Source organism: Chroicocephalus ridibundus, chromosome 1 (genome assembly GCF_963924245.1).
Source record: "Chroicocephalus ridibundus chromosome 1, bChrRid1.1, whole genome shotgun sequence".
In the NCBI taxonomy this organism is placed as follows: Eukaryota; Metazoa; Chordata; class Aves; order Charadriiformes; family Laridae; genus Chroicocephalus; species Chroicocephalus ridibundus.
In genome coordinates, this window is record NC_086284.1 from 76,358,464 (window position 1) to 76,385,525 (window position 27,062).

Sequence of the window (27,062 nt, forward strand, 5' to 3'; positions counted from 1 at the left end):
TGAAATTCCAATTATTAAATCTTTTATTTATTCAAATAAAGAGGTAAGTGGCTATGATTGATTTTCCCTTTTTAAATGCAGGTGTACTGATGACAGGATTACAGAGAAACTTCCATGGGGAGGAGATAGCACAAGTCATCTTGTGCAGAACACATTCCACATTTACTTCTCTAGAAATGTACCCTTCCGTATTACAATCTGCCACTTTACAAGATATTAGCTATTAGATGTAAGCCTTTTGCAAACAAACCTTAGGAGCAGAATGGTCAAGTCATATCTGACCACCTCTGAAACATCCCAACAATCCAATAGTTAATATATTACACACTGTGATCTTGATCCTAAACGGACAAGAGTTACCACTAAAATTAGTATGCATCTGATCATTTAACATAAAAAAATACTGGTATTTTATGGTGTGCAGTAATCCCTTTTCATCAGTTAATCTTGTATTTTCACATCAGCTTATTGTAACGGTCATAACTGTTCCCAAAGAGTTCTTAAGAACCATTAAGCAAGTAAGACTAATGGCTCTCAGCCTTTTTTCCAAAGGAAAAAAAGGCCAAATATGAACACAACCAACCTTCTGAATAATAAGAATTGAGTCACACCACTCCACATTGCCCCGTGACCTATTCACAGCTGCAAAATTAATGGAAAAAGTAGACCAGCAATCATTCATAATTTATATTAAAAAAAAAAATCCTTTTTACTACATGAACTACATTTTATGTATTTTCAAGTAAGATTGTTCACACAGGATGAATTTTTACACTGTACATCTTTTTTGATGTTGAAATATATACATACAGAGAAAAACACTGGCACAACAAAGACACTTAAATACCTGTACATTATTTACATTTTAAAATATTCTACACAGCTCCAAAGAGTCAGCGTCATTTAGCTACGCACATTTCAAACTAGAGTGTAAAATGCTTACAGTTTTTTTAACAAGAGATTTTCAGCATAAATGCTCCTTTCAGTTCTTTAGTAATTCAGTGGATTCAGGTGTTAACTTTGTTCCATGCCAGCCATCAGTGACAAAGCTAAAGATTCCACTGTAAACCAAACCATAAAAAAGTAGTTAACGTTTGCATTTGCGGCATTCCACAAGTATGTGTTGCAATATTCAATTCTGTAGTTTAAAGGGAAGATACCAGTTTATTTTTTTAAATTGTAACACTTCAGGATTTAAGACGGTAAGACATTTTATGAATCTCTGACAGTTCAGACAATATTTCACCACTTTTATCATTAGTTATCCATTAGTTATGTCGGGTGGTAAGAACCGGTAAGATATTAGCTCCTTTCCACATTAGTGCTGTACACAAAAAAAGAATAAATGTTGTGGGGGGTTATATGCAGTAAGAGATTCTCACAGATGGTTCTTGCAGACAAGCTCTTGTAGACTGAGTAGCTGCATGCATCTACACCCCAGCTAACACCATTCAGCAGGTGCTCCCCTAACTCAAATAGGCACTGATTAGCAATTTAAGCTAATATCAGGCTGCAAGTAGAAACACAGACATGTCGTCTTCTGCTGTTTCTGCTACTGAGGAAGTAACTTCCGACAGACGGGCAGAGCCAAGAGCTCAGTGCAGTTGCAGCTGAGGCACCATAATACTCAAATTTTATCTGTTCAACATGTATCACAGCTGTCATCCAAAAACAACAAAAAGAATGCTTTTCTATGCCCTCCAGAACTTAATTTATTTCACTTGTTTAGAATACTGCTTGTCACTTGCTTAGCTACATCAGCATCCCTTCATCAAGAAAACAGGTAAACCGAAGATAGCTGCCATAAAAAAAACCTGTGGCACAAATACTCTAAAAAAATAATGAAGTTAACTTAGTAAGAAGTAAGTCTTCATGTCCATCTGTGAATACCTCAAAAATGAGGTTCTTTAAGATGTACTGACAAACATGAAAACAGATTAAAACGTAAATACAATCCTAGTAAAACTTGTGTCCCAGTAAGTGCAGGTATGTGAAAAGCCTCGTGTACTTACAGTGAGGAAAAGAGCCTCGACAGACAGCTTTGTTGAGAACAGTTACAAGAAACATGTGACAGTTTTTAAAATCAGATTCCATCTTCTCTATGGATTCCATCCTACAAAACAGTTTAACAGAGGAATGCTTAACAGACTAGCACCATGTTATCTTCAAGATAGAACCAAAACTTCACAGTAAATCATCAGATCACAGAATGATATGGGTTGGAATGACAAAAGTAATCTTTGCATAGCATTCTGGCTTGCACTTATGCCTGTGTATACTACTTCTAGAAAACCAGGGCAATTTTGACAGGAGCATCTGAGCACTATCACAATAGCATTAATAATTTTCTCATCTTAGAAATCTCTGCAGTGACTAGGAGGAACCATGTGCTTCCAACTGACAACTATTATTCCCGTACAGCTTCGTATTTCAAGACAACCTTTCCTGGCCCCTGTTGCTTCAGAACTCCTCGGGGTAAATCTACACTGCCAAATAAAACAGGGACACGCACCCTGCTTTACTATCAGCTAACTCTTGAATTTCACTTTGGAGTGTGCCAGCTAGAGCTCACCAGAGAAGGGAGAAGATGTAGTTCACAATAGTCACTCCATTCCTCTTTCCCCCCTCTCCCAAGAGGATATAGATGACATTACATCAACTATGACCTAGAGCATGCAACCACATGCCCTGAGTTTCAGTCTTTATCAACAGCATTCACAAATTATTTCTGACACTTCAAATTGGAAAAGCACTCCAAAAATAGCAACTTCCTAATGCCACAGGGGACTGGGATCCAAGTTCTAGGCATCTGTGCCAAAGAGAATTAGTCGTGAAAAATATGGATGTGAGCCAGCCCGCACCAGCTGGCCTCAGGGCCATGGATCAAACCTTGAGTGTTAGACACAGCCTTGGAGACTTGCCCACTATCATTCATCCTTCAAGCAGCAGGTTACACAAGCAAAAGTATGGAGTATAAATTGGGAGAGGAATAGTTGGAGAGCAGCCCTGGAGAAAGGGATCTGGGGGTGCTGGTCAACAGCAGGCCCAACAGGAGTCAGCAGTGTGCCCTGGCAGCCAAGAGGGCAAACCACATCCTGGGGTGCATCAAACACAGCATGAGCAGCCGCTCAAAAGAGGTGATTATCCTGCTGTATTCAGTGTTGGTGTGGCCTCACCTTGAGTACTCCATGCAGTTCTGGGCCCCACAACTTAAGAAGGATGTGAAGGCACTTGAATGCATCCAGAGGAGGGCAGCAAAGCTGGTGAAAGGGTTGGAAGGAATGTCCTGCAGGGAGCAGCTAAGGACTTTTTGGCTAGTTTGGAGAGAAGGAGGCTGAGGGACAACCTCGTGGCTCTCTACAGCTTCCTGAGGAGGGGAAAAGGAGAGGGAGGTGCTGAGCTCTTCTCCCTGGGATCCACTGATAGGATGCATGGGAACAGTTCAAAGCTGCGCCAGGGGAGGTTGAGACTGAACACTAGGAAGTATTTCTTTACTGAGAGGGTAGTCAAACCCCAGAACAGGCTTCCTAGGGAGGTGGTCGATACCCCATGCCTGTCAGCGTTTAAGAGCCATTCAGACAATGCCCTTATCAATATGCTTTAACTTTTGGTCAGCCCTGAAGCAGTCAGGCAGCTGGACTGGATATCATTGTAGGTCTTTTCCAACTGAACAATTTGATTCTATTCTAAAAAAATCTTATTTTTAATCTTGTCTAAGAGATGGCATAGAGAAGAGCAACCGATTCACAGGCAAACATATTCATCTTATCTTGTAATTACAGGTGGGTTTCTAATGTTAATCATGGCACATAAGGAAGCACACACCTTTTCTAAAAATCCTAACTATGACACACATTCCAAGTTATTTCTATAGGAAAGGACAGACCAAAAACAATTTCAGATTTTACCAATAATACAAAATTTGAGCATTTGAACTCATGCATCCAAACATTCTACATGAAAATCTTGACTCCAAAGTCAATGGCAGAACTTCCATTGACTCCAACAGCTTCACATTTTTACCACAGATTTTTTTACAAAGGCTTTATAATTTGGACAGTCTATATTAGAAAAATAAGGAGGCTCAGAGATTAGATTTATTTCTTTTAAAGAAAAACTAAAATGCATTGCCTTCTAGAATGAAGGCCAAACTAAATCATCCCACTTTTCATAAACCAATTAATGAATTGTCAGTATCTAGCCGCCTACAATTTTAAATCATTGCCAGGAAACATGATGATAAACCAAACCTGTGAACCTCTCACTTTACCATCCCAAACAAATATGAAGGAAAAGAAAATCCTCTTTGTTGATATGCTCTAAAATATTTTCAAACACTTAGAAGTTATATATTGGCCACCTTTTTAATTAAAAAATACTGAACATACACTGACACAAGTGCATGAAACTTAGGTTCTATCTAAAATAAATTTCACTTTTGCTAAGAAATAGCAATTAGCCTCTGGTATCTGCTGTTAAACACTGAGAAGTCCTGTTATTTCACACAAAAAATATCTAGAAATCATATTCTGAGCTGTGAAATTATGACCACATGGAATTTTAGATACATATACTTACTTCCAAGCCCCCAAACCAGCCTGCCAACGGTCTGCAAACATCAGTACTAAATTTAACACTTTCATTATAGCTTCTTTCACAAAGCTTACCTAAAATAACATTTAAAACAAAAGGAATAACAGTCAGAAATTCACTGTTAAGCATAATCATTTTCATTATTGAGCTGCAATACAAAGGTATCCCATGCCATTTAACCTGGTCTGTAAAAACAATCTCTTAAGTACAATGAGATTCTTCCAAATTTAAGATGTGTGTTGTATTTGCTCTCTTAATTCATTTCACGGCTGACTATTTCGATGAGGACTATGCACAGACGGTATGTGGGATAAAAAGCTACAATGCTATCCATGTACCTCCACTTCCTGCCATACCAGTATGTATAATCCTCATTACATTACCAAGCCTCAGTTTGTTCAAATCCTCCCATCTCTTAAAAAAAAGTCATATAAAATCCAATATAAAGAATTTAATTGTATCTTCTCTTCTTGATAGAATTGAGCTGAGACTTGCAAGGGGCACTGAATCTCAGTGTTAAGTCTGGAAAAACTACCATTTCCTCAAGAGTACCTATTTATTGCTTAGTATGTATGAACTGCAAAACAGACAGCATAATTAGTATTAAACTACTTTCTTGTCCTGCTAAACTTAATGTATCACATATGCCAACGTTTTTACCCACCTTTTCTCTCAATAGGCAGCGATCATGGATTGTAGATAGATATCTGTAGTGAATCTTTATCAATTGATCTAAATCTTTGGCTTCTTCTACCTGATGCTGAAACTCCAAGCCTGTACTGTGAAGAATCTTAAGAAAACAACCATAGTTATTAAATTCCATGTTGCACACAAGTGCTTCTGACTCTCTTCCAATATTTTTTTTTTAAAAGTCTAAAACTGCCTGATTCATTCACTCTTCCCTCTCAAATTTTAGGCTCACCCTCCAAATTACCATTAACCTAGCAAAAAAATTTGAGCTCTTCTCATAACCGCACAATGACATTCCTCATATAAATAGAAATGCTGCCATTGCACAAGGGCAAACAGACTATTTTTGGGGGAGCCGATTTGGAGTATATTAATTTTAATATATTAATTATTAATTAAAGGCAAAAAAGTCAATAGTAGAGCAGATATGAATCTACAGGCATTGCCTTCATATTTGAGTAGTCATGGATACACTTTTGGATCTGTGTACTAGAGATCTAACTAAAGCGTCTGTAGTAACACTTTTATAAGCATAACAGCTCTTAAGAGAGTAACAGCTTACAGAAACCCATTTTTACATGTCTGTCCTTCAGTCATCTAGCACAGTCAAAGACAACTAATAATATCCAAAGATCAATCATATGCACGTAGAACTTCTAAAGCATTTTTAGAATTACCGATTTAAAACTGCCAAGCTAAAACTGAAATATGTTTAACTCAAAATTATTTTTATATTTTAAATGAAAATGAATACCGCATCCCCAGTTACAAGTTCATAATATAAATGAAATTGTTATATAAGACAAACCCTAGTCATGATGTAGTTGTGCAGGCTGTTAACAAAATGCATAAGTTTCACTCTTAAGAGGAACATGCGATGTATTTGTTGTTTTATACTTTCTGTTTGTGGTCCAAATAGAGGAAGCGTTCCTTGTTCTAATAAAGTTCCTTCCTTAACCTGGGGGGTTTCTGCAGCACAGACTAGTTCTAAAAAGTAAAAAAGCGAGAGTATTATATTGAAGTGCTTATGAGGACAAACTGTAGCAAAATTATTACTTAAAACTGAAATTTGTTTTTTCTTATTGTTCTGCACAGGATACTGATGTAAGATTTTTCTTGCTATTATGATGTGTTATTAAAAAATAACAACAATACAGTTTGACAGTTCGATAAATACTAGAACAGGAAATGCTATTTAAGAGCTAGAGATTATGTGAAGGGATAAAATAAAAAACTCTACATTACACATAAATGTGTATACTATCTCCACGAAGGGGAAAAGACTTAAGCACAAAGCCATACTCAAACTTTAAGCAATTAAAAACCCACATATTTTTAGTAACTGATGCACAAAACATAGATGAACCCATCAACTTTCTAATTTATTTTTCTAGGACATGAAGCGTGTATCCACTTTATATGGGAATGGAAGAGTATAAACATTAACCTGGTGAAGGAGACACTAAACAATCTCTTTCTACAAACCCCAAATATTTAAATTGCAGCTTAAGGGTATATATTTCCCAACTATCTAGCTTACTCTTTCAATCTCAAATAGAGTATTTTTTCATCTCACTTTCTTAACTTGTTTGCAAGGTATTACTCATAAAAACTTGGATTATACATAAAGCAAAACATTAGGGTGTCGTAGACAGACCTTCTTTCAACAGAAAGGTCTGAAGAATGAAGTAACAAGTTTCCAATATAAGTGACTAGACCTAAATCAAAGAGACAAAGGAAATGCATGAATAGTGTCGTCCCTGAGGCTGAAGTTAAAAACATGCCCTGCTTAATATATCTAATTTGCTAAGCTAATAGAGACAACTATTTTATAGAATGAATCAAAATTCTAACTGGTTTATACTGCTTACTGCAGAAAGCAGCAGACAATCTACACCCTTAGACCATCGAACAAGTTTTTAGACTATCTTTCATTGAAGAAGTTTCTTACCATCAAATCGTAAAACATCTAGACTATACTTGGCCCACTTTATTTGCAGCAAGAGCAGAAAAACTTGATTGTAAATTTTTTGGCACTCTAAGCTTATAACTATATCCACAGGCCAAGGAACCTAAGAAGAGGAAAGGATAATCAAGACAGAAAACGTAAGACACTTTAATACAACATTTCAAATCTGTTCTAGAATAAGAATTAAAGCAATATTAAATCACTACCTTGTAACTCAATGTCAAACCATCTAAGGTATGGACGGGGAGTTTCTTCTTTGCTGTATCAACACTTTCAAATGATATAGACAACCTACACAAGGAAACAAGTGATATAATTGGCAATAACCTATTTTAAATTAGTGGTTAGTTTCATTATATTTTTTTTTTAATTTCCTATTGCTAAGTACCAACTGGCTGATTTAATCTGGGGTACTTGGGTAGAAGAGATGACAACAGCTCAAAACTTCATTAGAACAGATTCTTTTAATGATTACGCAAAAATTAGTATTGTGCTCTGTAGGTTTAGTACATTAGCACAGGGAAGCGTGAAAGAAACGTAACTAAAACTATATTTTGCAGGATTTTGCATGTTACCTTGTACTGTCCTCTGGATAGCGTTGCCCAACTGCTTCTTGAAGTTGAACATTTAAGAAAGCAACATTCTGCCAAGTTTCCTTTTCTCTAATTTTGTCAAAAATAGATGTATAGAAGTCATACATGGTATCTCCAGCTTCAAGCAAGAAAAAGTTTCTCATTGCCTGCAAATATTCTACAAGCCTAAACAGGAACAAACATATAACATTTCCTCGGTCTTAATCACACAAGTGAAATCAAACACAACTGTTACAGAAATCTTAAAAACTCTTCACTACGGGAACTCAGTATTGAACACAAACTTAATGACGTCCACAGTAAATCCTTTGCTTAACCCTCAGATAGCCTTCACATAGGTTCAAATATAACAAAATAACCAAGCCATTTTTTCCTGTAAGCTTGAACAGCCCCCATTAACTTCAATGTAAATGCTCATCTTATTCAGCTATCTTATGGGCTAGGCAATTCTCAGAAACAGCTTAGAGTTTGGAAATCCCATCCCTCTCTCTAAACAGGACTTAGGGAAGGAGATGAAAATTCAGGGAGAGTTCTGTCTAAGAAGAGACTTTAACATGGAGCCCCAGAAAATTATGATACAGATTTTCCTTTTCTAATAAAGTAGGAAGAATAGTACTGCTACAACTCTTACAAGAACCCTGACTATAAATACAGTATTTCAGACAGATGAAAAGCATGACAACTTATGAACACCTGAAAGGTAAAAGGAATAGGCCATTCTAGCCTAAGTAACAGAAAATTATTGCATAGTATTCTTTTTGTCTACTCCACATTTTACAGTATCATAACTAAATCTCACATTAAACAAACCTATTCTGACTTCCTAAAGTTTGTCTTCCAGTTTCAAATGACAACACCATTAAAAGTACTGTTTGAAACAATTTCCCTTTTGAACATCCACTGCAGACAAATGATAGCTTTGCTGTGGATTTAAGCTAGACCAGGTTTTAACCCAGAATTCTATCATGTTAGATCCCCCTTTTCCTCCTTAATGACTTTATCGTTATTATCAAATTGGAGCAGAAATACAACATAAAATTCCACCTTTTAGTATATGGCATACCACTGATAATGAAAATAAAAAAAAAGAAAAGAAAACCAAATCTACTTTCTTACCTATAATCCTTCTTTAAAGTTTGCATTAGATTACCACAGCATTCCAAGTATTGCTTGTCTATGTGTGGATAAAGGCAAGACCTCAACGTCAGTTCAAAAGTCTGGCAGGTCACTGATTCTGAGGATCTATCCACACAAACATCCCCACCAGTAAACTTCTCGTGAAAGTCACTCTGTTCCAAATATAATCTTAAAAATAAAACAAACCACTTAGGGAAGAAGGTTGATAATTCATACAATATATAAAACCAAAATGTCATACCTTCAAAGACTTCAATCGAAATTGGATCCTTTGCTCTAAAATACATGGTGTGGAAGTAATAAAAGCTGTTTCATAACTATAGTACATATTAAGTCTATTAAGTGATCCTTCATACTGGTTTTGTATGACCAGGCATAATAATATCAAAAAGGCTGGCATACAGTAATCACATAATTGCTCAAGGACCAATTCTGAAAAAAGAACGCCAAGTTCTAACACTATACAGCTTAATAAACAAATCCATTACCATAGGAACTTTTAAAACTATAGTGTTTATATACAGCAGTCAGATGAACTTCCCAGGAAAGAAAAATAAAAATAAAGAAACAAAGTAAAACTCTGAACAACAATAAAAAAAGCAAAACCCAACAACAACAAAATAACAAACCAATAAATAAAAAAATAAAAACATAACAAAAACGCAAAAAAACCCCAAACCACCACCACAAACACAGAGAATTGGTTTGAGGCACCTTAAATATAAGGTGCCTATATATTATCTGTCATATTATTTCATGGGAGGAGAGTATGCACAGTCTACACTTGGTAAGTTTAATTATTTTGTCACAGAAAAAATTAAGTTATAATAATAATTCGTAAAAAGCTGCTCGCTAGCTGAATCCATGGTAAGAGGAAGCCCAGCTTGCAGCAACTATCACCATGATAGACTGTATGAGTCAGACATTGAATTAATCTATCAGTTTTGACAAACGGAACAGTCCCAATGAACAAGGGAAGTAATAGCCTTATCTGCTATTAATTATGATTTTTCTAAAACAAATTCCTCCTAGGGTTGAAATGAAAACATCAAAATCACCAACTAGTTATTAGGAAAAACATAAATAGCTATTTCTTATTTGAAATCACAAAATAAGTAAGATTTTCAGAGTTCATCTTCCCTGCTAATTTCCAAGACACTAATAACCTCTATATGACTTCCCTCATTATGAAGAATTTTTATGCAATTAAGATGAATTTTGAAAAGCTTTTAAAGTTAAATTACTTCAGCACAGCACAACTGAAGCTGCATTCTTTAAAGAACATACTTGGTGCAAATCAAAGACATTGTGTACAAATTTCAAGCAAATACACTTAAAAGTTTAGATTTTACAACAGCATTCACTATTAAAACACTTATTTGCTAAAAGCCTGTTGTAGTAAAGACTATTTCCATTTTCTACCCTAACAGATGTGAGTAGCAGATTCTTCATCTACTTTAATTGTTTTTCTTTAACTAAGCATAAGGGTGGTGTTTACTTAGCTTCTGTCACTGATTATTCGTGCTCTTTTTTATTCTGCCCTTACTTGTTTTCAACAGCAATAAAAATTTGGTCTGCCAAATGTCACCAGGCAGAACACTGCTCTCAAAAACACAGCAGGAAGATCATTCATTACCTGGCAAAATTAATAGCCAGCAGTGGGTCATGGACATCATCCAGTTCCAAGTGTCTTTCTGCTATAGACTGCATCTTTATCAGGCTCTGCTTTGTGGCCTGCTGTTCTGTAATAATATCGGGAACAGGCTCTTCTCCATGCCGCAGGCGAGACTGCACCGATTCCAAGAACAGCGTATATAAACTCTTTCGTTCAGCATCTGAATTGGGCAACATATTGCATGGTAAGATTCTGTCCTAATAGAAGACATAATCTGAACTAAAGAAGAACTCCATAGTCCAACATTTCCTTGCTTACTTTCAACATCCTAAATTTAGGCCCCTATTCAGAAAAAAAAACTCAAATACATATTTAACTAAGTATTGCTAAAACAGTAGGACTAGTCCAATGCCCGAAGTCAGGCATATGTTCAAACAGATTGCTGAACGGGTGTCTGAAATATGAAATATTTATGAGACTATTAGAGAACTTTCTCCTTCAGATGCAAAGGCAGCACCTGAAACAACCCTGCAGTACTCACTAGAATAGATTACAGTCTCACACCAAAGGGAGAAATAAACCAGAGACCCTCCAAAATAATTTAACTATCTCTACTTCTAAACTTAAAGAAACAGCAAAACCAAAAAACTGTATTTTGTTTCCTAAAAAAAAAAATAATAAAAATCAACATTGGTTGCACTCTTGTACTATGTTTTACAATCATTCAAAATAAATAACCCAAATATCTTTCATCTAATTATTAGCAACCTTTTTTTTAAAAAAAAAAAAAAAAGTTCCATATGCTATCTCGGAATTATTCCACCACTTAGTAATGGAAAGCAACTATTTATTACAACAAAACAGCTTTACTGTTAGAACATAAAAGTTGTTTTTTTCTCATAACAAAAAAAAAAATGTTTTGCAAGCACATGAAAACAAGTTTAAGAAAAATTTAAAGCAATAAAAAGCAAAGAGAACACTCAATTTTATTCACTTTGCTCTTTTCACTTATTTGCATTGGAAGAGTACTTTCAATCAGACCTGAAGTTATCAAGTCATGATACTAACATTCAACAGGGAGCATTGTAGTATTCTAAAATCATGCGAACACTACTACACAAAATATGCCCAGGCTGTTAGACACCTTAAGGCATGATAGTCCACAAACTGACATCTCACCTCTTGACGCGGCTTGCTGCGGAGAGCCATCTTTGCATTGAAGATTCTTCAACAGCTGCATGGATTTTCCAGCCATGATGATTTGCTTTAGCACAGGTTTCAGAAAGGAGACCATAGTGTGTTGCCTGCTTGAAGGGGCCTGATCACTTCCAGAACTGGCACTGGCATTATCACTCATCTTCTCTTCATTCTCTGTCTTCTCTGACACACTATATAATGTGTAGGTAGCATACCAAAAATCTCTGTGATTAACTGGAACGTTTTTGTTTCTGTGAAGAAATAAAAAGCTGTTGAGTACTTCCCATTTCAAAAGATGAAACTTCATTACTACAAGATGTGTATCATCCATGGTCTGTGCTTTGCCTTTCTCTTAGAATAGTCAAGAAGCACTTTAAAAACTATATGAAATAATCTCATTCATATCATAAACTATCTCTAGAAAGGATGACAGCTTTAGCAGCATAAAGAATCAGCTTGCAGGACATAAAACAATTGTATAACCAAACAAAAGCCCCAAAACAAGGCAAATAGAGTAATTATAATTAATTCATCCAAGAAGTTAACTATTCACAGTGGCATGCATACTTAACAAAATGATTAGTGATTGACTTGCAGATTTATTTAAAACCTATAATGAATAAAATACCACTGGGAAAGCTGAAAAATTCTTCAGTAGGTGAAACTGAATTCTTGGTTAACTTTGCTTTGTGTTATTTACATCAGATACACAGTTTGGTCTGAAGTCAGATGGAAAACAGCCTAAATTAGATAATTAAAATGAAGTACAAATACAAATAAAAGTTGAAATCACCCCTGTTGGTAGCACTGAAAACACAACTACAGAACCACAGGAAAAAAGTCAACTAGGACATAATAAGGATGTTAAAGATCTCAGCTACTAAGGACTTATTGCAATAGTACTAGAACTGTTCTCTTACTTGATGCTCGCCTTGACCTGCCTTAACAGGCAGAGGTTCAACTAAGTTTGGCAAATAGGGGGAAATGGATTTGTAATTACAAGCCAAAATTCTAACTTCTGTATTCACTTTCCACTTCAAGCTGTCAAAAAAGGGATCAGCAAGATGTAGCATACAAACAGAAGAGAAATTAACAGCTCAAATAACATTTAGGATACGTGCATGCAATTCAAGACACCACAATAACTTGTACTACAAGTCAGAAGCAATAAGTACTTTAATTCTAAATAGCATTTGATTTATAACAACTATAGAGTAGGAGAAGAATTAAAAAGTAAATTTTGGAATTTTTGCAAACATCTTGGTTTTGAAAAATGGTTAATTGCTTTTAAAAAAGTCAACACACTCACAGTCAGACTCCTGATTATTATAGATGGAAAAAAATATAACAATTTAATTTATTCCAGAACAATACCTAGTAGGGGTCCATTTTTAATGCAATTCCCCTAATGCGAAGTTTGAGACAAGTTATAAAAGTATGATTAAGAAATTAATTCTACTTAAGTAAAATAAAAAACGTGAAAACCTACTTTCATTGCCACCTTTTACTTCCTAGATTCTACAGCAGGTTTTGTATTCATACTTGCACAGCATTATGCAAGTCCAGTATCAGCATCCCTACCTCTGAATGATAAATTCCTTTGCAGGATCAAACAAATTACCATGGACTATCCACTCATCCACTGTCTGTAAGTATGGCCTCACAGTTTCAACCCAGAGAGAGAACAGAAGGGACACCTGAATTTAAAGAAAGAAGAAAAAATGAAGAAAAAGGTGTCTGAATGTTTTTACAATAAGCATTGGAAGCAATATGGCAAAGCCTAGCCTCTTAATTGTGCAATTACAGTTTTTAAGATATACATACACATAAAATACACTACACTTAGGGATTTTTAAAGATGACACGTTCAACTAAAAATTACAGCTTCAGTAGTTTTAACGGAAGCACTCATTGTGTATGCTTCCTCATGTTACTTTTTGTCATTGCAGTTAGACCCAAACAGCAGTTTTCTTTTTTTTTCCAGTCTAGTATCTCTTAAGCTGTAAGTGATAGCCATAAAACATTCCATGGTTTTCTAATGTAGAAAATGGAAAACAAAAGGATATCTACTGTATTTTTACTGGTATAATCAACAAGTTACTGTAAAAACCCAAACCCCTACACTTCAGCATTAACTGAATTATGCAACTGTAGAAATAGGAGGAAGGAAAGCTATTTAAAATCTCCCTCTTCCATAACAGCTTCTGGTCTCTGATTTCCCACAATTCCTCCTCGCAGTCCTAAAAACACACTGCTGCTGATCTCCTCATACATCTGATTTTGTCCAGGTTGACTGAACTCATGTCAGAAAACAGTAATGCATTATGGCTATCAAATTTGTCCTCAATCCTTAGTAGCTGAAGGCTAGTGTACTCCGTCACCATAAAGATACTTCAGTTACTAAATATTATAGTGTGTCGTTCTATTAAGGAAGGAATGACTTCCCCTACCGTTTGCTCAGATGCTTCTCCAACACTGTCATGTTCAAGAATAGCTTTGTAGAGAGTATTAAGCAGATGAGATGCTCGTACAACATTTCTAGTGTCAGGTGGCACTTCCGCTACTCCTGTGCTGAAAACTTTGTGAAGCACCTTCAGCTGTGCCAGTCGGGGAGCCAACTTATCTATTACTATTGAAAGTGTGACTGTTTTATCTGGAAAAAACCAAACAAACCCAAAGTTATATAAAGGTAATATCCAACAGAAAATCAAATTTTATCAATGTTATTAATGAGATTTTAAAATGCGGCATGGCTTCTTTCACAGTTTCAAAACATATCTACAGAATGTTCCGCATGTTCCCCTCTTCTACTAGTTTCCTTGTGAGCCCCCCTCTTGTAAATTTTCCCTTGCACTGTACCTTTGTTGATAATGCATTTTTCAATTTCAGTAAGTTCTTCTTTAAAGCTAATGAAATATTTATACAAGGCCCACATAAATGCTTGATAGGTTCTGAATGGGGCTTCAGTAGTTTTCTTTGGAGTGGAAACTGTTCCATGCATTATGTTTTCTGGACTGTGTCCCATCACTTCATCAATAAACTTCTGTAGTCTAAACACAACTTGACCATATGCCGCTATCTGCTCCAACACAGATCTCAGGCAATTCTAGAAAACAAAAAAACCCACAAACTTTTTAGAATCATCTAATAAAAATTTGTATTTAATAAAGCCTAAAAATTAAATTACAAGATATTTCTATGAATTAAAACATAATAAAATTCTGCCATCTCTATCACTTCATCACATTCTCACATATGGGAACAGCCCATTCAGTTTTATTAAGTCAGATGTGTTTTGACTAAATTAAGAACAATTGTGGAAATGTGGAAATTCAGAAACAACTTACATGGGTTAAATGAGTTACAATAATATCATTCCTCACAGCCACTTTTCCATCATTCAGCTGAAATATAAAAAGCTTTTTCACTCCTGAAAGTAGCCTTGAAAAGAAACAAAAAGAGTAGTAATTTTTCACCCTTAATGGACTCATAATTATATAATTAATAAGACAATTAGGTCTCCCTTGCCTGAAAGTTTCTTTTCTTCAAATAAAAGGGGACGACAGAACAACTATGATGCTAATGGTACTGTAAGTTGTTGCCAGAACAAGAACAATAAAACACTGGCATCACATAAACATCTCCTAAAGTTCCTTTCCAGTTGAGATAATTTCCAGCTATAGGATGATTGAAACATACTTTCTAAATTTGGACACTATTAAAAATCCCCAGGGGCAGGATGTGAACAAGCTGGTTCTTCTTAACAGTTAGACTCGAAGAATCAAGGCATAAAAGTAGTAAGCTACTTCTTTAAGAATCTGAATGGTTAACACACATAAGCAGCATCTTTACTGTCAGCAATGGTGCAAGCTAGAAGTTCAGTAATAACTCTTACATCAGACACAACTTCAAAGATAAATCTCTCCTTTCCTTGAGAGAAATACTAAAAGATAAAATGCAAGCTTTTTGATGTTGCTCTCACCAAAGAGTTTCCCGTATAACCTGAGTTTCAGTGACTAGCGTTCTCTCTTCTGGCACATATAAAGGATCGCTGGTGTACAAGTGATGGTCCCTTAGAAAAAAGGAAATGAAAACAATATGATGGCTGAAATAACAGCTGAATCACATGACAGTAAGAATCAGCAATAATCTTAAAGCTCCGTTTTGTTCTAATTATATCTGAGTAGATTCAATGTTCATGGGTTCATTTTAAGTATATAAGCAAAAGCAGACTTTGTTTTCATATTGTTAAGCAAAATACCATAGAAAGCATATCTAGTTGGAAGATCAAGTACCATCTAGTCATACACTGCAAGACAAGCAATTAAGTAGCAAATACCTAAAGGACTGAATCTAGGTTGGTTTGGGGTTTTTTTGGTTTTGGTTGTTTGGGTTTTTTTTTAATTTTTGATCCTTGATTATTTTATTATTTCACATTCAATGCTGTGAAAATTTACAGAGTTCATTTCTGTTAAAAATACTAAGCGAAAAAGTAAAACATCAATTTCCCTAACCCACGTAAGAAAATACACACTTTAGCCTAAAAGTTTACTTAAGAAACGAAAACTTTCACAGCCGCCTAAGAACTTTCCCTTATGACCCGGTGTTATGCGATTCTTTGTAAACCTTCCATAGCATTTTTCGTATTTCATCGAATCATAGGGTTGGAAGGGACCTCTGGAGATCATCTAGTCCAACCCGCTGCCAGAGCAGGGTCACCTACAGCAGGTTGCACAGAAACGCATCCAGGCGGGTTTTGAATGTCTCCAGAGAAGGAGACTCCACCACCTCTCTGGGCAGCCTCTTCCAGTGCTCTGCCACCCTCAAAGTAAAGAAGTTCCTCCTCATGTTTAGGTGGAACTTCCTATGTTCAAGTTTGTGCCCATTACCTCTTATCCTGTCGCCGAGCACCACTGAAAAGAGCCTGGCCCCATCCTCCTGACACCCACCCTTTAAGTATTTATAAGTGTTGATAAGATCCCCCCTCAGCCATCTTTTTTCCAGACTGAAGAGACCCAAATCCCTCAGCCTTTCTTCATAAGAGAGGTGTTCCAGTCCCCTCATCATCTTGGTAGCTCTCTGCTGCACCCTCTCCAGCAGTTCCCTGTCCTTCTTGAACTGGGGAGCCCAGAACTGGACACGGTACTCCAGGTGCGGCCTCACCAAGGCAGAGTAGAGGGGGAGGATGACCTCCCTCGACCTGCTGGCCACACTCTTCTTGGTGCAGCCACAAGGGCACATTGCTGGCTCATGGTCGTCCTGTTGTCCACCAGGACTCCCAGGTCTCTTTCAGCTGAGCTGCTCTCCAGCAGGTCAGCCCCCAACCTGTACTGGTGCATGGGGTTATTCCTCCCCAGGTGCAGCACCCTACACTTGCCCTTGATGAATTTCATAAGGTTGCTCTTTCCCCAGATCTCCAACCTGTCCAGGTCTCTCTGTATGGCGGCACAGCCTTCTGGTGTGTCAGCCACCCCCCCAGCTTTGTGTCCTCAGCAAACTTGCTGAGGGTGCACTTGCATTCGAGTGAAGTATAGAACAATTATTTGAATATTTAGTATTTTGACTCATTAATATCATCAGTGGCAAAATTTATGTAATCATATTCAAAATTCAAAAATCCAAATAAAGAAATACCAGTTATATATCACAAATATATAACACACATCTGCTAACAACATTGCAACAGAAACAGCATTGCCTTATTTATGTTACCGATTAGCTAATATTCACTGTACATTTTAGTTCATAACTGGCTAGATAACCAACTGACACCAAAATAAATTTAACTCCTTGATTAAGAAATTCATTAAATTAAGGAAGCAAAGACAAATCTGGTCTGTATTACTGCAGTACCGATACATCAGAATTTGGGACAGAGGAAAGAATCAGACTTTTTTTTTTTTTTTTTTTAATTGAACCCTTCTTTCTCATTTTCTTTCCAAAACCTCAGTGGATCACAATGATATACTGCTTTATGTTCCTTCCCCGCACAAAACCTGTGTTTAAGACTAACTCTGTAAGGGAGGCACCAAAAACAAACAAACAGTTAAGCTTTAGAGAACAACTCATTTCCAGCACCACTTACAACCCACCTGTATTAGTTCCTCAGAGACATTTGTAAAGGTAATCCCAAACAAAATGCAACAGTAAGATTTGCTTCTTTGAAAAAGGAAAATGGTCTCTCTGATATGACAAACTAATAAAAACTAAATAAAAAGAAAATAATCTAGTAATTGAAAAAACAGCTTGTTTGTTCATCTTATTGATTTATACCTTTTTAATTCTAACTAAATCACTAATAACTATACTATCTTTATGCTTCCACAGTAAAGATGCTTAATAAAGTCATCATTTTTCATTACATGCCAGTAAGAAATATGTAAGCAATACTGTTTTCTTACCAGACTGCAGCTAGGTTGGAATGCAAGTGCAAACTATGTGAAAAGCGAGGAGCTCTTCCTGTCCAGTACTGAGGAACTACATGCTGCTCCAGCCAGCTGCGGGCATCAGGTTCACCAACTGTGAAAACACGTGATAGCTGGTGAGGTATTTTTATTTATTCACGAAATGCTTATAAAACATGGGAAAAAGTTATTAATAAGCCTATCCGCTCAGCTGCAGAATCACATATCTTTTCAAATAAGTTACAACTGGCAACTATTTACACTTTACTGCTCTAACATATATGCTATCATGCACAAATCCATTTACATAGAAATGCCTCATCTCCTAAAAGCTGAAAAAGTCTTAAACAGTAAACTTGGAGATTTACGTAGTTTCCAATTCTTCCTTGGAAAAAGTGCTTCTGTCTCAGGCAATTCTCAAATAATATATACAAAACCAAGCTGACTTAAAAAATAAACTGCCAAATATCACTAACTTTATCACTATGTTCCTTTTTACTATGCATCTAGTACATGACCTAAAAACGTTTTTTTTTTTCCCCTAAATGTGAAAGCTTTACCTAACCCCAGTTAGATAGCTATGACTTATACAACCTATGAATATTATCCAGTCTTCCTACACAAGGTACCCTGTATCCTACAATATTCTATGCAAAAATATACAGCTAGAGTTAATACTCCCTGAAGCTATTCAAGAGTAAGCCACTAGTGTTTTAATTACATAAAATTTTTTTTTTTCAAAAATGCTTCACACTCAGAATTGAGTCAAATGTTTCTGTCATCAATCAAATTTTGTTTCAGCATTCTGATACTTAATAATAAAAAAAATTACATTATATCCATACAACTGCATTCTGTATTTACTGTATAAGTTTTCATATCTACATTGGAATATCCATATCTATTTCTACAGAAATAAACAGAAGTCTTCTCATTAGCATCAACAGAAATCAGATCAAACCTTTCATATTGCTTCTTTACTGTTAAAACAAGCAGTAGCGAACAATAAGGTGCACCTTAAAACTACAATTACAAGTCTAAAAAATAACACCTCACTAAAGAACAGTAAATTAAGCCACGTTAAGTTGCTAAATTTGAGTATGTATGACCATACCAGAAGAATTATAGCTTATTCTAACCTTTCCAGGAAACATTAGGTACTGTTTTCTTATTTGGATCTTGGTCTTCTAAAGGTGTCCTGTCCACTTGAATACCCGAGTCCTCCCTGCTTAAAGGCCGAGTATCTTCCTCCTCTTCACTTTCTCCAGACCAATCCTATTAGGTGCAACAAAACCCGGTACGTTTCAGTACGGCATAACAAACAGATCTATATTCACTTCCTATTGACCTGAGAAGCCGAACATAAAGTCTTACATTCTTTCTGCCACCATAGAGTAAATTCAGGACACTAAGTCTAACATAACTGTCTGCCAGAGACTGGTTTAAGTTATACATAACGTTAGTATCTAGACAAATGAGAGAACTGGACAAGACCACAGAACTACCAAAAAGTTATGATTAGGAACAGTCAGGGTCAGCAGGAAGATCCAGTTTAATTGCAGGATTAAGTCAAAATATGGTGAAGAACAAAAGCATATCTATTACTGTTACTCTGCTTGGGTCTGTGTGTATTTCATGGTATTACGTAAGAAGCAACGTATCAGGTAATCCTATGAGGATCACACAGAGCATACAAATCAGGTCTCCAACATACTTGACACTGGAATAGACTGCCCAGGGAGGTGGTGGAGTCACCATCCCTGAACGTGTTTAAGGCTCGTTTAGATGTGGTGTTAAGGGATATGGTGTAAGGGAGAACTTTGTAGAGTGGGGCTGATGGTTGGACTCGATGATCCCAAGGGTCTTTTCCAACCTAAATGATTCTATGATTCTATACTTCAAACCAGTTTATACAGTTGGGGTTTTTTTACCTTAAGAAATTACTTACTGGTGTATCTACTCCTGGTCCAAAGTAAATTTCTTCTCCTTCCATCAAATACTTTCCCCAATCAAACTCTTCTTCCTTTTCTAAGAGGTGTATAAACACAAAAATAGTAAGTATCATATAACTCTGACTTCCTTTTCCTCTAAAAACATTTTCAAAGCTAAAACTACGTCGTTACTCTAAATCAAACAAAAGGCATTCCCTTACACCTAAGGTTACACCACTGTTCCTTTAACAAGGTTATACACTTTCAGACATGTAAATTGTGATATACCAACCATGTATATTCCTCATTTATTAATTCTCAATTTTGTTGCTTATACACTCAAAATACGCAACATAGTGTGCCATAAGCACATTCATATGTACTATGTTATACTACCCTATGCTTCAATCTTGAAAAAACATGCAAGAATGCAACATATCATTTATTGTGGCTAGTCCCATTTAGCTCGGTGGAAACATTCTAAATATATAATTTACATATGCACAAGGATCCTGGACTGTAAACAACATAAGGCAAGAACTGTCTTACTCTCCAAAAAAGACACCACATATCCATGATGTGACGTGTAATACTTTAAAAATAACAATCACACTTACAATATATTATATCTTAAACATGAAGCTTACTCAACTGTAATTAGTGTTGTTTGAGATAACCTCTTCATATTCACATTCCTGGAATGGGCTGAAAGTGCATTCAAAACACCGCCGAGGGAATGTGCAGAGATCATTCAAAAAGGAATCTTAAGATGCAAGATTTTCTTTAGGTTAGTCTGAAATATTCTTCTTTCAGTCTATGATACAACACTGTAAACAAATGGGGGATGGTATCCACTCAAACTTAAGCACAAGCCTCATTTTTAGGCACTGAGTGAAATAGTCCTACTTTAGAAAGCAGGCAGCTGGGATCTCCCTCTGGAAACCTTTCCTTAACTACATAGGGAACATAGGAATTTACGTCACCAAAGCTGTGTCAACAGAGCTCCTACTGAGATGCAAGACAGAGACCGAGGACAGAAACCCACTGTCTGTCTTTGAGCATGTAAGCACTGCTGAACAGGTGGACAATGTTAGTAAGTGACAGTGGTACAAGACAAAAAGAGTTCCCAAGGTACTTTGGTGGCTGGAGAACTTAATTAGGTGATGTAACATAAACGGGGGTAGGAAAGATTTGCAGGCTATTTTAAATGTATACGTCATAAAAAGAAAATCAATAAAGCGCCTTGAAGTGAAGTAGATAATAAAATGGAAAGAAAAAATGTCCTTCTTATCAGATTGCATTAATGGATTGCATCTTTTATTAGCAACATAAACATCTTGTAAACTTACCCACTTCTTTGTCTCTTGGTTTTTCCACATAGGTGGTGTTGGATGGAGAATCAGACAAACACAACAGAAGAGACAGTATGGAATAGTGTGTATCTGTCTTTAAAACACATTTAAAAAAAAAAAAAGCAAGTCAATGAGTAGTCTAAAAGATTTCGGTTAGGAACAAATTCAGTCTATTATCTGCAGGGATGCTCCACATTAGTTCCCATTGCCCAGTCCCGAACTACAAAAAGAATATCTGCAACACGATACTGAATGTTATTCTTTCTGCCTCCTAATTAGCCAATCAATATACAAATACTTCAAAAGTAGCCACAGCATAAGATGCCTCTTACTGAGCTGATAATCTAAAAATATGAAAAAGAGGTAAGAGGAACTCTGAATTACTATGAAAGTAAGAAGTCACCAGAGGACAAGGGATAATGGACAGCTACATTAACATGGATGAGGCAGAAGGACATGGGTAATGGGCCTGCAGGAAACCAAGTCTTAGTTCTCTTATTCGTACGGCTGATTAATTCAAACAGAGGCCAAAATGAAGTTAGCTAAAACACTTTGCCAAAATCTCTGTATTTTAAGATTATGTTCACATTATCTTCCCTCATCTGAACATCTACACAAAGCAGTAAGTATGCATCTTTAACTCCAATATTGCACTAATGCAGTTGTGAAACAGAGGCCTTCAATCAGGTAAGAATACTGTGCCAACAGTATGCTGCACAGATTGGTGTTGTGGTCTATTCCCTAATATCTGCTTACAGCACAACCATTTCTTCCTAAAGAAAGATTTTTTCTTTGGCCTGATTCTAACTTTCCAAAGTTCTTCAGCAGACCATTTCATATCTAGACATATGGAGATTCTGCTATCTACATCCTATATACTTTGACACATACATACACACACTTAACAAAGCGCTTTGGGAATAGGAGCCACTTCTATTTTAGAAAAAATTAAATCTCAATTTTCTGATAAAGCAGCATCATACTTATCTGTTCCTACTGAACATTACTGACTATACAAGAGTTTGTCAAAGAACACAAGTAGGTTGTTGACAAAATCACACATGCGAGCTGGTGTTTCACTTACCAGTCATAAAACTGGGAAGACTGAGTATTTATCAGTTACATGCCACTGCTAAAAACTAAATGCAGTTTAACTTCCCAAATATGAAATATTACCTATCTCTAGCTATACGCCAGTTACATTTTCAAAAGGAAAAAAAAGAAAAAAAGACTCTTTCAATTCTTATGATACTTGCAACATGCAAGTATTAAGTCCTTGCTTGAGCTTTTGTTTCGGTTTGTTTGGTTTTAATTTTATTTGAGTCTCAAAACAAGCACAACTTTTCAACAGCTAGAGTACAGTATAATAACTGAAGATATGTGTAAGCTATTTAGGGTTGCAGATCTTTCCCCACAAATTAGAGGAAACCTAAAACAGTGCAAAGAAAGGTAAATGTCAGTTCAAAGAGAAGTAAAATTGGACTACAACCCAAAACACACAGCCCTATTTAAAAATATCATTATACAATGCACCCCTCTTAAATCACAAGCTTAAATATTCCAATAGCAGGAACTTTCAGATTTCAAATATCAAATTTATTATTAAACTACCACATTGGAAAGTGTCTTAAGTGAGACTACTTTTGCCATATCCATCCAGTCCATATCCTAAACTGATTTGATACAGAGTGCATCCAGGCGAAACACAGTCTCAATAAGAAAGCTACTGGGCAAGAGCACTGGATTTGGAAATACTAAAATCGAAACTTCGAGATGCATTACTCAATGTAAAAAAATGGGGCAAAGAGTTAATAACTGCTCAGTTAGCCGTTGTTTTAGAACAGATGGGAACCTCAATACATTTAGATTCTAGCTGCAACATTTGTACAGCATTGACCATAAAACACCTGCTTTACAATGAGAAGATGTCCTTTAAGTCACAGAACTCCACATGCTGAAACCCTGACAGGACAATAAACACATTTCTAAAAATAAATAGGGAAACTGAAGAATACAACCCTGAAAATCCATAAACTGAACAGCAACTGCAAGCCCACTGCTAAGTCATCTGAGATTTCTAACACAACATTAGAACTGAAGTCCCCATCACTAGTACAAATATAAGGGTGCTGGGGAAAAAGAACAAGGAAATCACAACATACACACCTTTGTTTCTTCAATACTTGGGAGTGGTGAGTTCAGAAATTTTTCCGTTAGTCTTTTCCAGCTTGCAGCTTTTCCAAGGTCAGAATGAACTATCAACTTTTCATGTATTCTAATAACAAAAACAGTTATCAAAAATGCTTCAAAAAAGTTAACTACTCCATTATTAATCCATAATCATAAAACTTACCCTTCTATTGTCCTCTCTACTTTGTGACTGTTCACATCAAGAAAACGGTGAAATCTATGTAAGAAATCTGTATTAGAATATGTTTTAAAAGGAAGCTTAAGCAAGGAAGAAAATAAAGCTGATTTACATATATAAGGACAACATTATTAGTTTAATAATGCATGCTTAATTCAGCAACAGCATTAAACATCAAGAAAATTTAATCTCAGTGTCTCTTAGCTCAAGAAAGATTAACTACAATTGACCTTAAAGATGGAAAAATGGAATGCAGGTTACATTTAACTAGCACTTTAGGCTGAATGGAAAATTACTACCATATCAGCAAACTAAGCAATTAGAGTACGCTGTCAGTTAAGCCAAGTAGAGCAAAGAGATCAAGAACTGTATTATCAAAGGCATCTGTGTTGAATGCACAAAAATTATCTGGGACTTGCATCACTAGCACAGGAAAAACAAACACCCACATGGGAAGGCCTCTCAACCCAAATGAAGCTCCTTTATAAATAGTAAAGGAGAGTGCCTAAAGACAGCTTAATCAAAATAAAGAAAGATATAACACCAAAGGCAGCATGTACAGGGACAAAATAAGAACTTGTGAAAGGTTAAGATGGATTTTGCTGAAGAAATTAGAGTCACCTTCTTCAGTTATATAGAGAGAAAAAACAGGGACTGGGATATGACAGCAGTGAGCACAAGGTAAAGATACTCTATATGTAGGCCATCAAAGCCAACCTGATATTGCCTCAGCTTCCAGCAACAACTGTGCAGAACACAGGGGTAAATCTCTCATAAGCACAGAAAAAAATGAGAACTATTGGATCTGAATCAGGAGTTAAGCTAAATAGACTGAAGTTGGAAAGACAACCTAAAATCACAGCAATGTCAAAGTAATGAACTAGAAAATGAGACTGTAAGGCATGTCGCAAGGATTTTTACTGAGTTTTACTGGAGGATGAAGACATGTCCATATTAAAGAAAAGAAAAAAAGACTTTTTTAACTACAGACTGATTAGTCTGATTTCAGCTGTGTGTAAGGCTTTGGAATAAAAGCACAATAAAATTAACTAGGTAACTGACATTTACGCTAAGAAAATGCAGCTCATCTCATCTATTACAGCACATCCGCTTACATAGGAAATCATTAGTTCAAATGGAAAATGGTGGCAAGTACAAGAACTGGAAGATTTAGAACTTAAAGCTTTAATTAATGACCTTAATACATACAAGCAAAAAAAGCACCCATTTTTTTAGCAAGTTGGGTACATCATGAATAGAACTAAATTGCTAGATGGAAAGAAAGAGATGAATCTGAGAACTACAGCACATAAACATCATCAAATCTAACAATAGAAACCACAAGTTTCACAAACTTGAAGCTAAAGAGAGTTTCTACTAGAAAATAAGGTCTCAATCTCAGGCTGAAGTCCCACACACATTTCTTAGACAACAATTTTGGCATAAAAACCTTCCTCTTCCCGACCCTCCCTGTCAAAACATGCTGTCAACCATTCATCGCTGTCTCTATTTTCCTGCTATGTTGTTTTTTAAAAACAAAAATCCAAGCCAACAATTCTCCAATCTAAAAGAGCACACAGATACACAAACAACTGGGTCACCAGAAGAGAAGAAGAGATGTCACAAGAGGAGATGGAAGAGAGCGTGCGTTTACCTGGCTCAAGAAACCCTGCTACTGTTACCAATCTGCAGACTCAGAATAACAGCTGTTATAAGCAACTATTTTGATGCAGCTACAAAATCAATAAACGCAATCCTATAATGCATTACACAAAATATTTCCAGCAAATGTAAAGAATAGGGAGACAGCAGTTACAAATACGAAGTTCCTACATTCCCAATGAATACAACTAGCCTCCTCAAAACTCAGCAAAGAGTTGAACTTCTCAGAACACCAGCTACAGGTCATCCCCAGCTCTCCCGCACCTCGCACTCACCTTTGGTGTTGACCAATGGCTACTTGATTATTAAAATAGTCTTATTTGAGCCTATTAATAGTCAGGATTCACAGCCTGACGGTGCAATGCAGTTATGCTATTTCTCACCCCCCAAAAATGAACTTAAACAGCATTAAAAACTTAAGTAGCATTGATTTTAAATGAATTAGGTACTTGCTGCATTAACTTAAGCAAGCAGATAAGACTCCAAAGAGGCAGCAGTTGGTGACAGTACGGGAAACTAGAAACAGATCATGTAAAAACTGGCAGCAGACACTGAAACAACTGTCATAACTGAAAAAGCAGCATGCAAAACTTTAGTAAGGGCATTTTATATGGCAGTGTTAACAGAATTAACGGGATATAGATAATATATATTACAGGTTAATAAATACCATGTTTATGATGAGCTGAAATAACACCACACAATTTTCTGCAGATTTATAACCTTTCATACAAGCAGCACAATATTCTTGGCCAGAAGCTTTATCTTGATTTGGTGGAGCTCTCTTTATTTGTTCGTTACACATACTGATTATTTCTTTACTTCCCTCTAATAAACAGTTTTGGATGGCTAAATGAAGATGTTGAAAGGGACCTTTCCACGGGCCAGGAGAAAAGCCCTGAAATGCCAAGATTTAAAAGAGATGGAGGGACAGCCACCGGCCTCAGACAGGGACTCGCAAAAGGCCCCCGGTGCCACCCCAGGCACAGGGAGGGGACGGCAGGACACGGCCCTCTACCACAGCCCAGCAGCCACAAGCACACCCCCCCCTTGTTCCCAGGCGAGCGGGCGGCCGCGGGTCAGAGGAGGGGGCCCAGCCCGGCGCCGGCTGCCGGCCCCTCAGCGGCGCCAGTGGGCCCCGGCGGGAGCGGGGCGGAGCGGCCCGCTCCTTCTCTCGCTCGCTCGCCCCCGGCCCCGCTGCTGAAGGGCACCGTCGCAGCCGCCGAGCTTCTCCCCGGGGGCGGGCGCTGACCTGAAGTTGGACCAAGCGAAATTCAGCGCCGTCTGGAAGCGGCCGCCGCCCAGCTCCTCCTCGGGCAGGCCAGTCACGCTGCGCACCAAGGCGCGGACGGCCCGCTCCTGCTCCTGCTCGAACCGGCTGCGGTGGCCGGGCGAGGCCAGCGGCGCCGCCATGGCCGCGGCGGCGGCAGACGAGGGGAGAGAAAGGAGCGGGAGGGGTAGGGGGGGGGACGACGACGACACCTCCGGGAGGCGCCACAGAGCCTCCCCTCGCCGCCGCTGCCGCACTTCTCGCGAGACTTCTCCGTGACT

General features: G+C 37.0%; 1 protein-coding gene across 2 annotated transcripts; it reads right to left on the reverse strand.

The window, feature by feature from the left end:
• Positions 1-27,062, reverse strand: TUBGCP5 (tubulin gamma complex component 5). 2 transcript variants are annotated; one of them, XM_063340228.1, is made up of 24 exons: positions 26,764-27,062; positions 23,835-23,888; positions 23,648-23,756; positions 21,479-21,575; positions 20,782-20,892; positions 20,147-20,226; positions 19,338-19,473; positions 18,196-18,313; positions 15,777-15,866; positions 15,142-15,235; positions 14,654-14,900; positions 14,245-14,447; positions 13,376-13,491; positions 11,777-12,045; positions 10,619-10,817; positions 8,962-9,150; positions 7,828-8,010; positions 7,459-7,543; positions 7,235-7,355; positions 6,092-6,270; positions 5,258-5,383; positions 4,579-4,667; positions 2,013-2,113; positions 1-1,061 (listed from the first exon to the last, which is right to left on the reverse strand). In XM_063340228.1, exons 1-24 carry the CDS (start codon positions 26,922-26,924, stop codon positions 1,015-1,017), a joined length of 3,204 nt encoding a protein of 1,067 aa, XP_063196298.1. In that variant the 5' UTR covers positions 26,925-27,062; the 3' UTR covers positions 1-1,014. The 2 variants fall into 2 exon arrangements, with proteins under 2 accessions (XP_063196298.1, XP_063196307.1); XM_063340237.1 differs by lacking the exon at positions 20,782-20,892.

What these genes read in the sequence shown, in the direction of transcription:
- TUBGCP5 (XM_063340228.1), bottom strand. Translation starts at nt 26,924, where the DNA reads ATGGCGGCGCCGCTGGCCTCGCCCGGCCACCGCAGCCGGTTCGAGCAG. An exon ending in ACCTAATGTTTCCTGGAAAG is followed by an intron (nt 18,314 to 19,337) that starts GTTAGAATAAGC and finishes GTGTTTTCACAG; the next exon opens with TTGGTGAACCTGATGCCCGC. An exon ending in GCTGCCTATTGAGAGAAAAG is followed by an intron (nt 4,668 to 5,257) that starts GTGGGTAAAAAC and finishes ATGTTATTTTAG; the next exon opens with GTAAGCTTTGTGAAAGAAGC.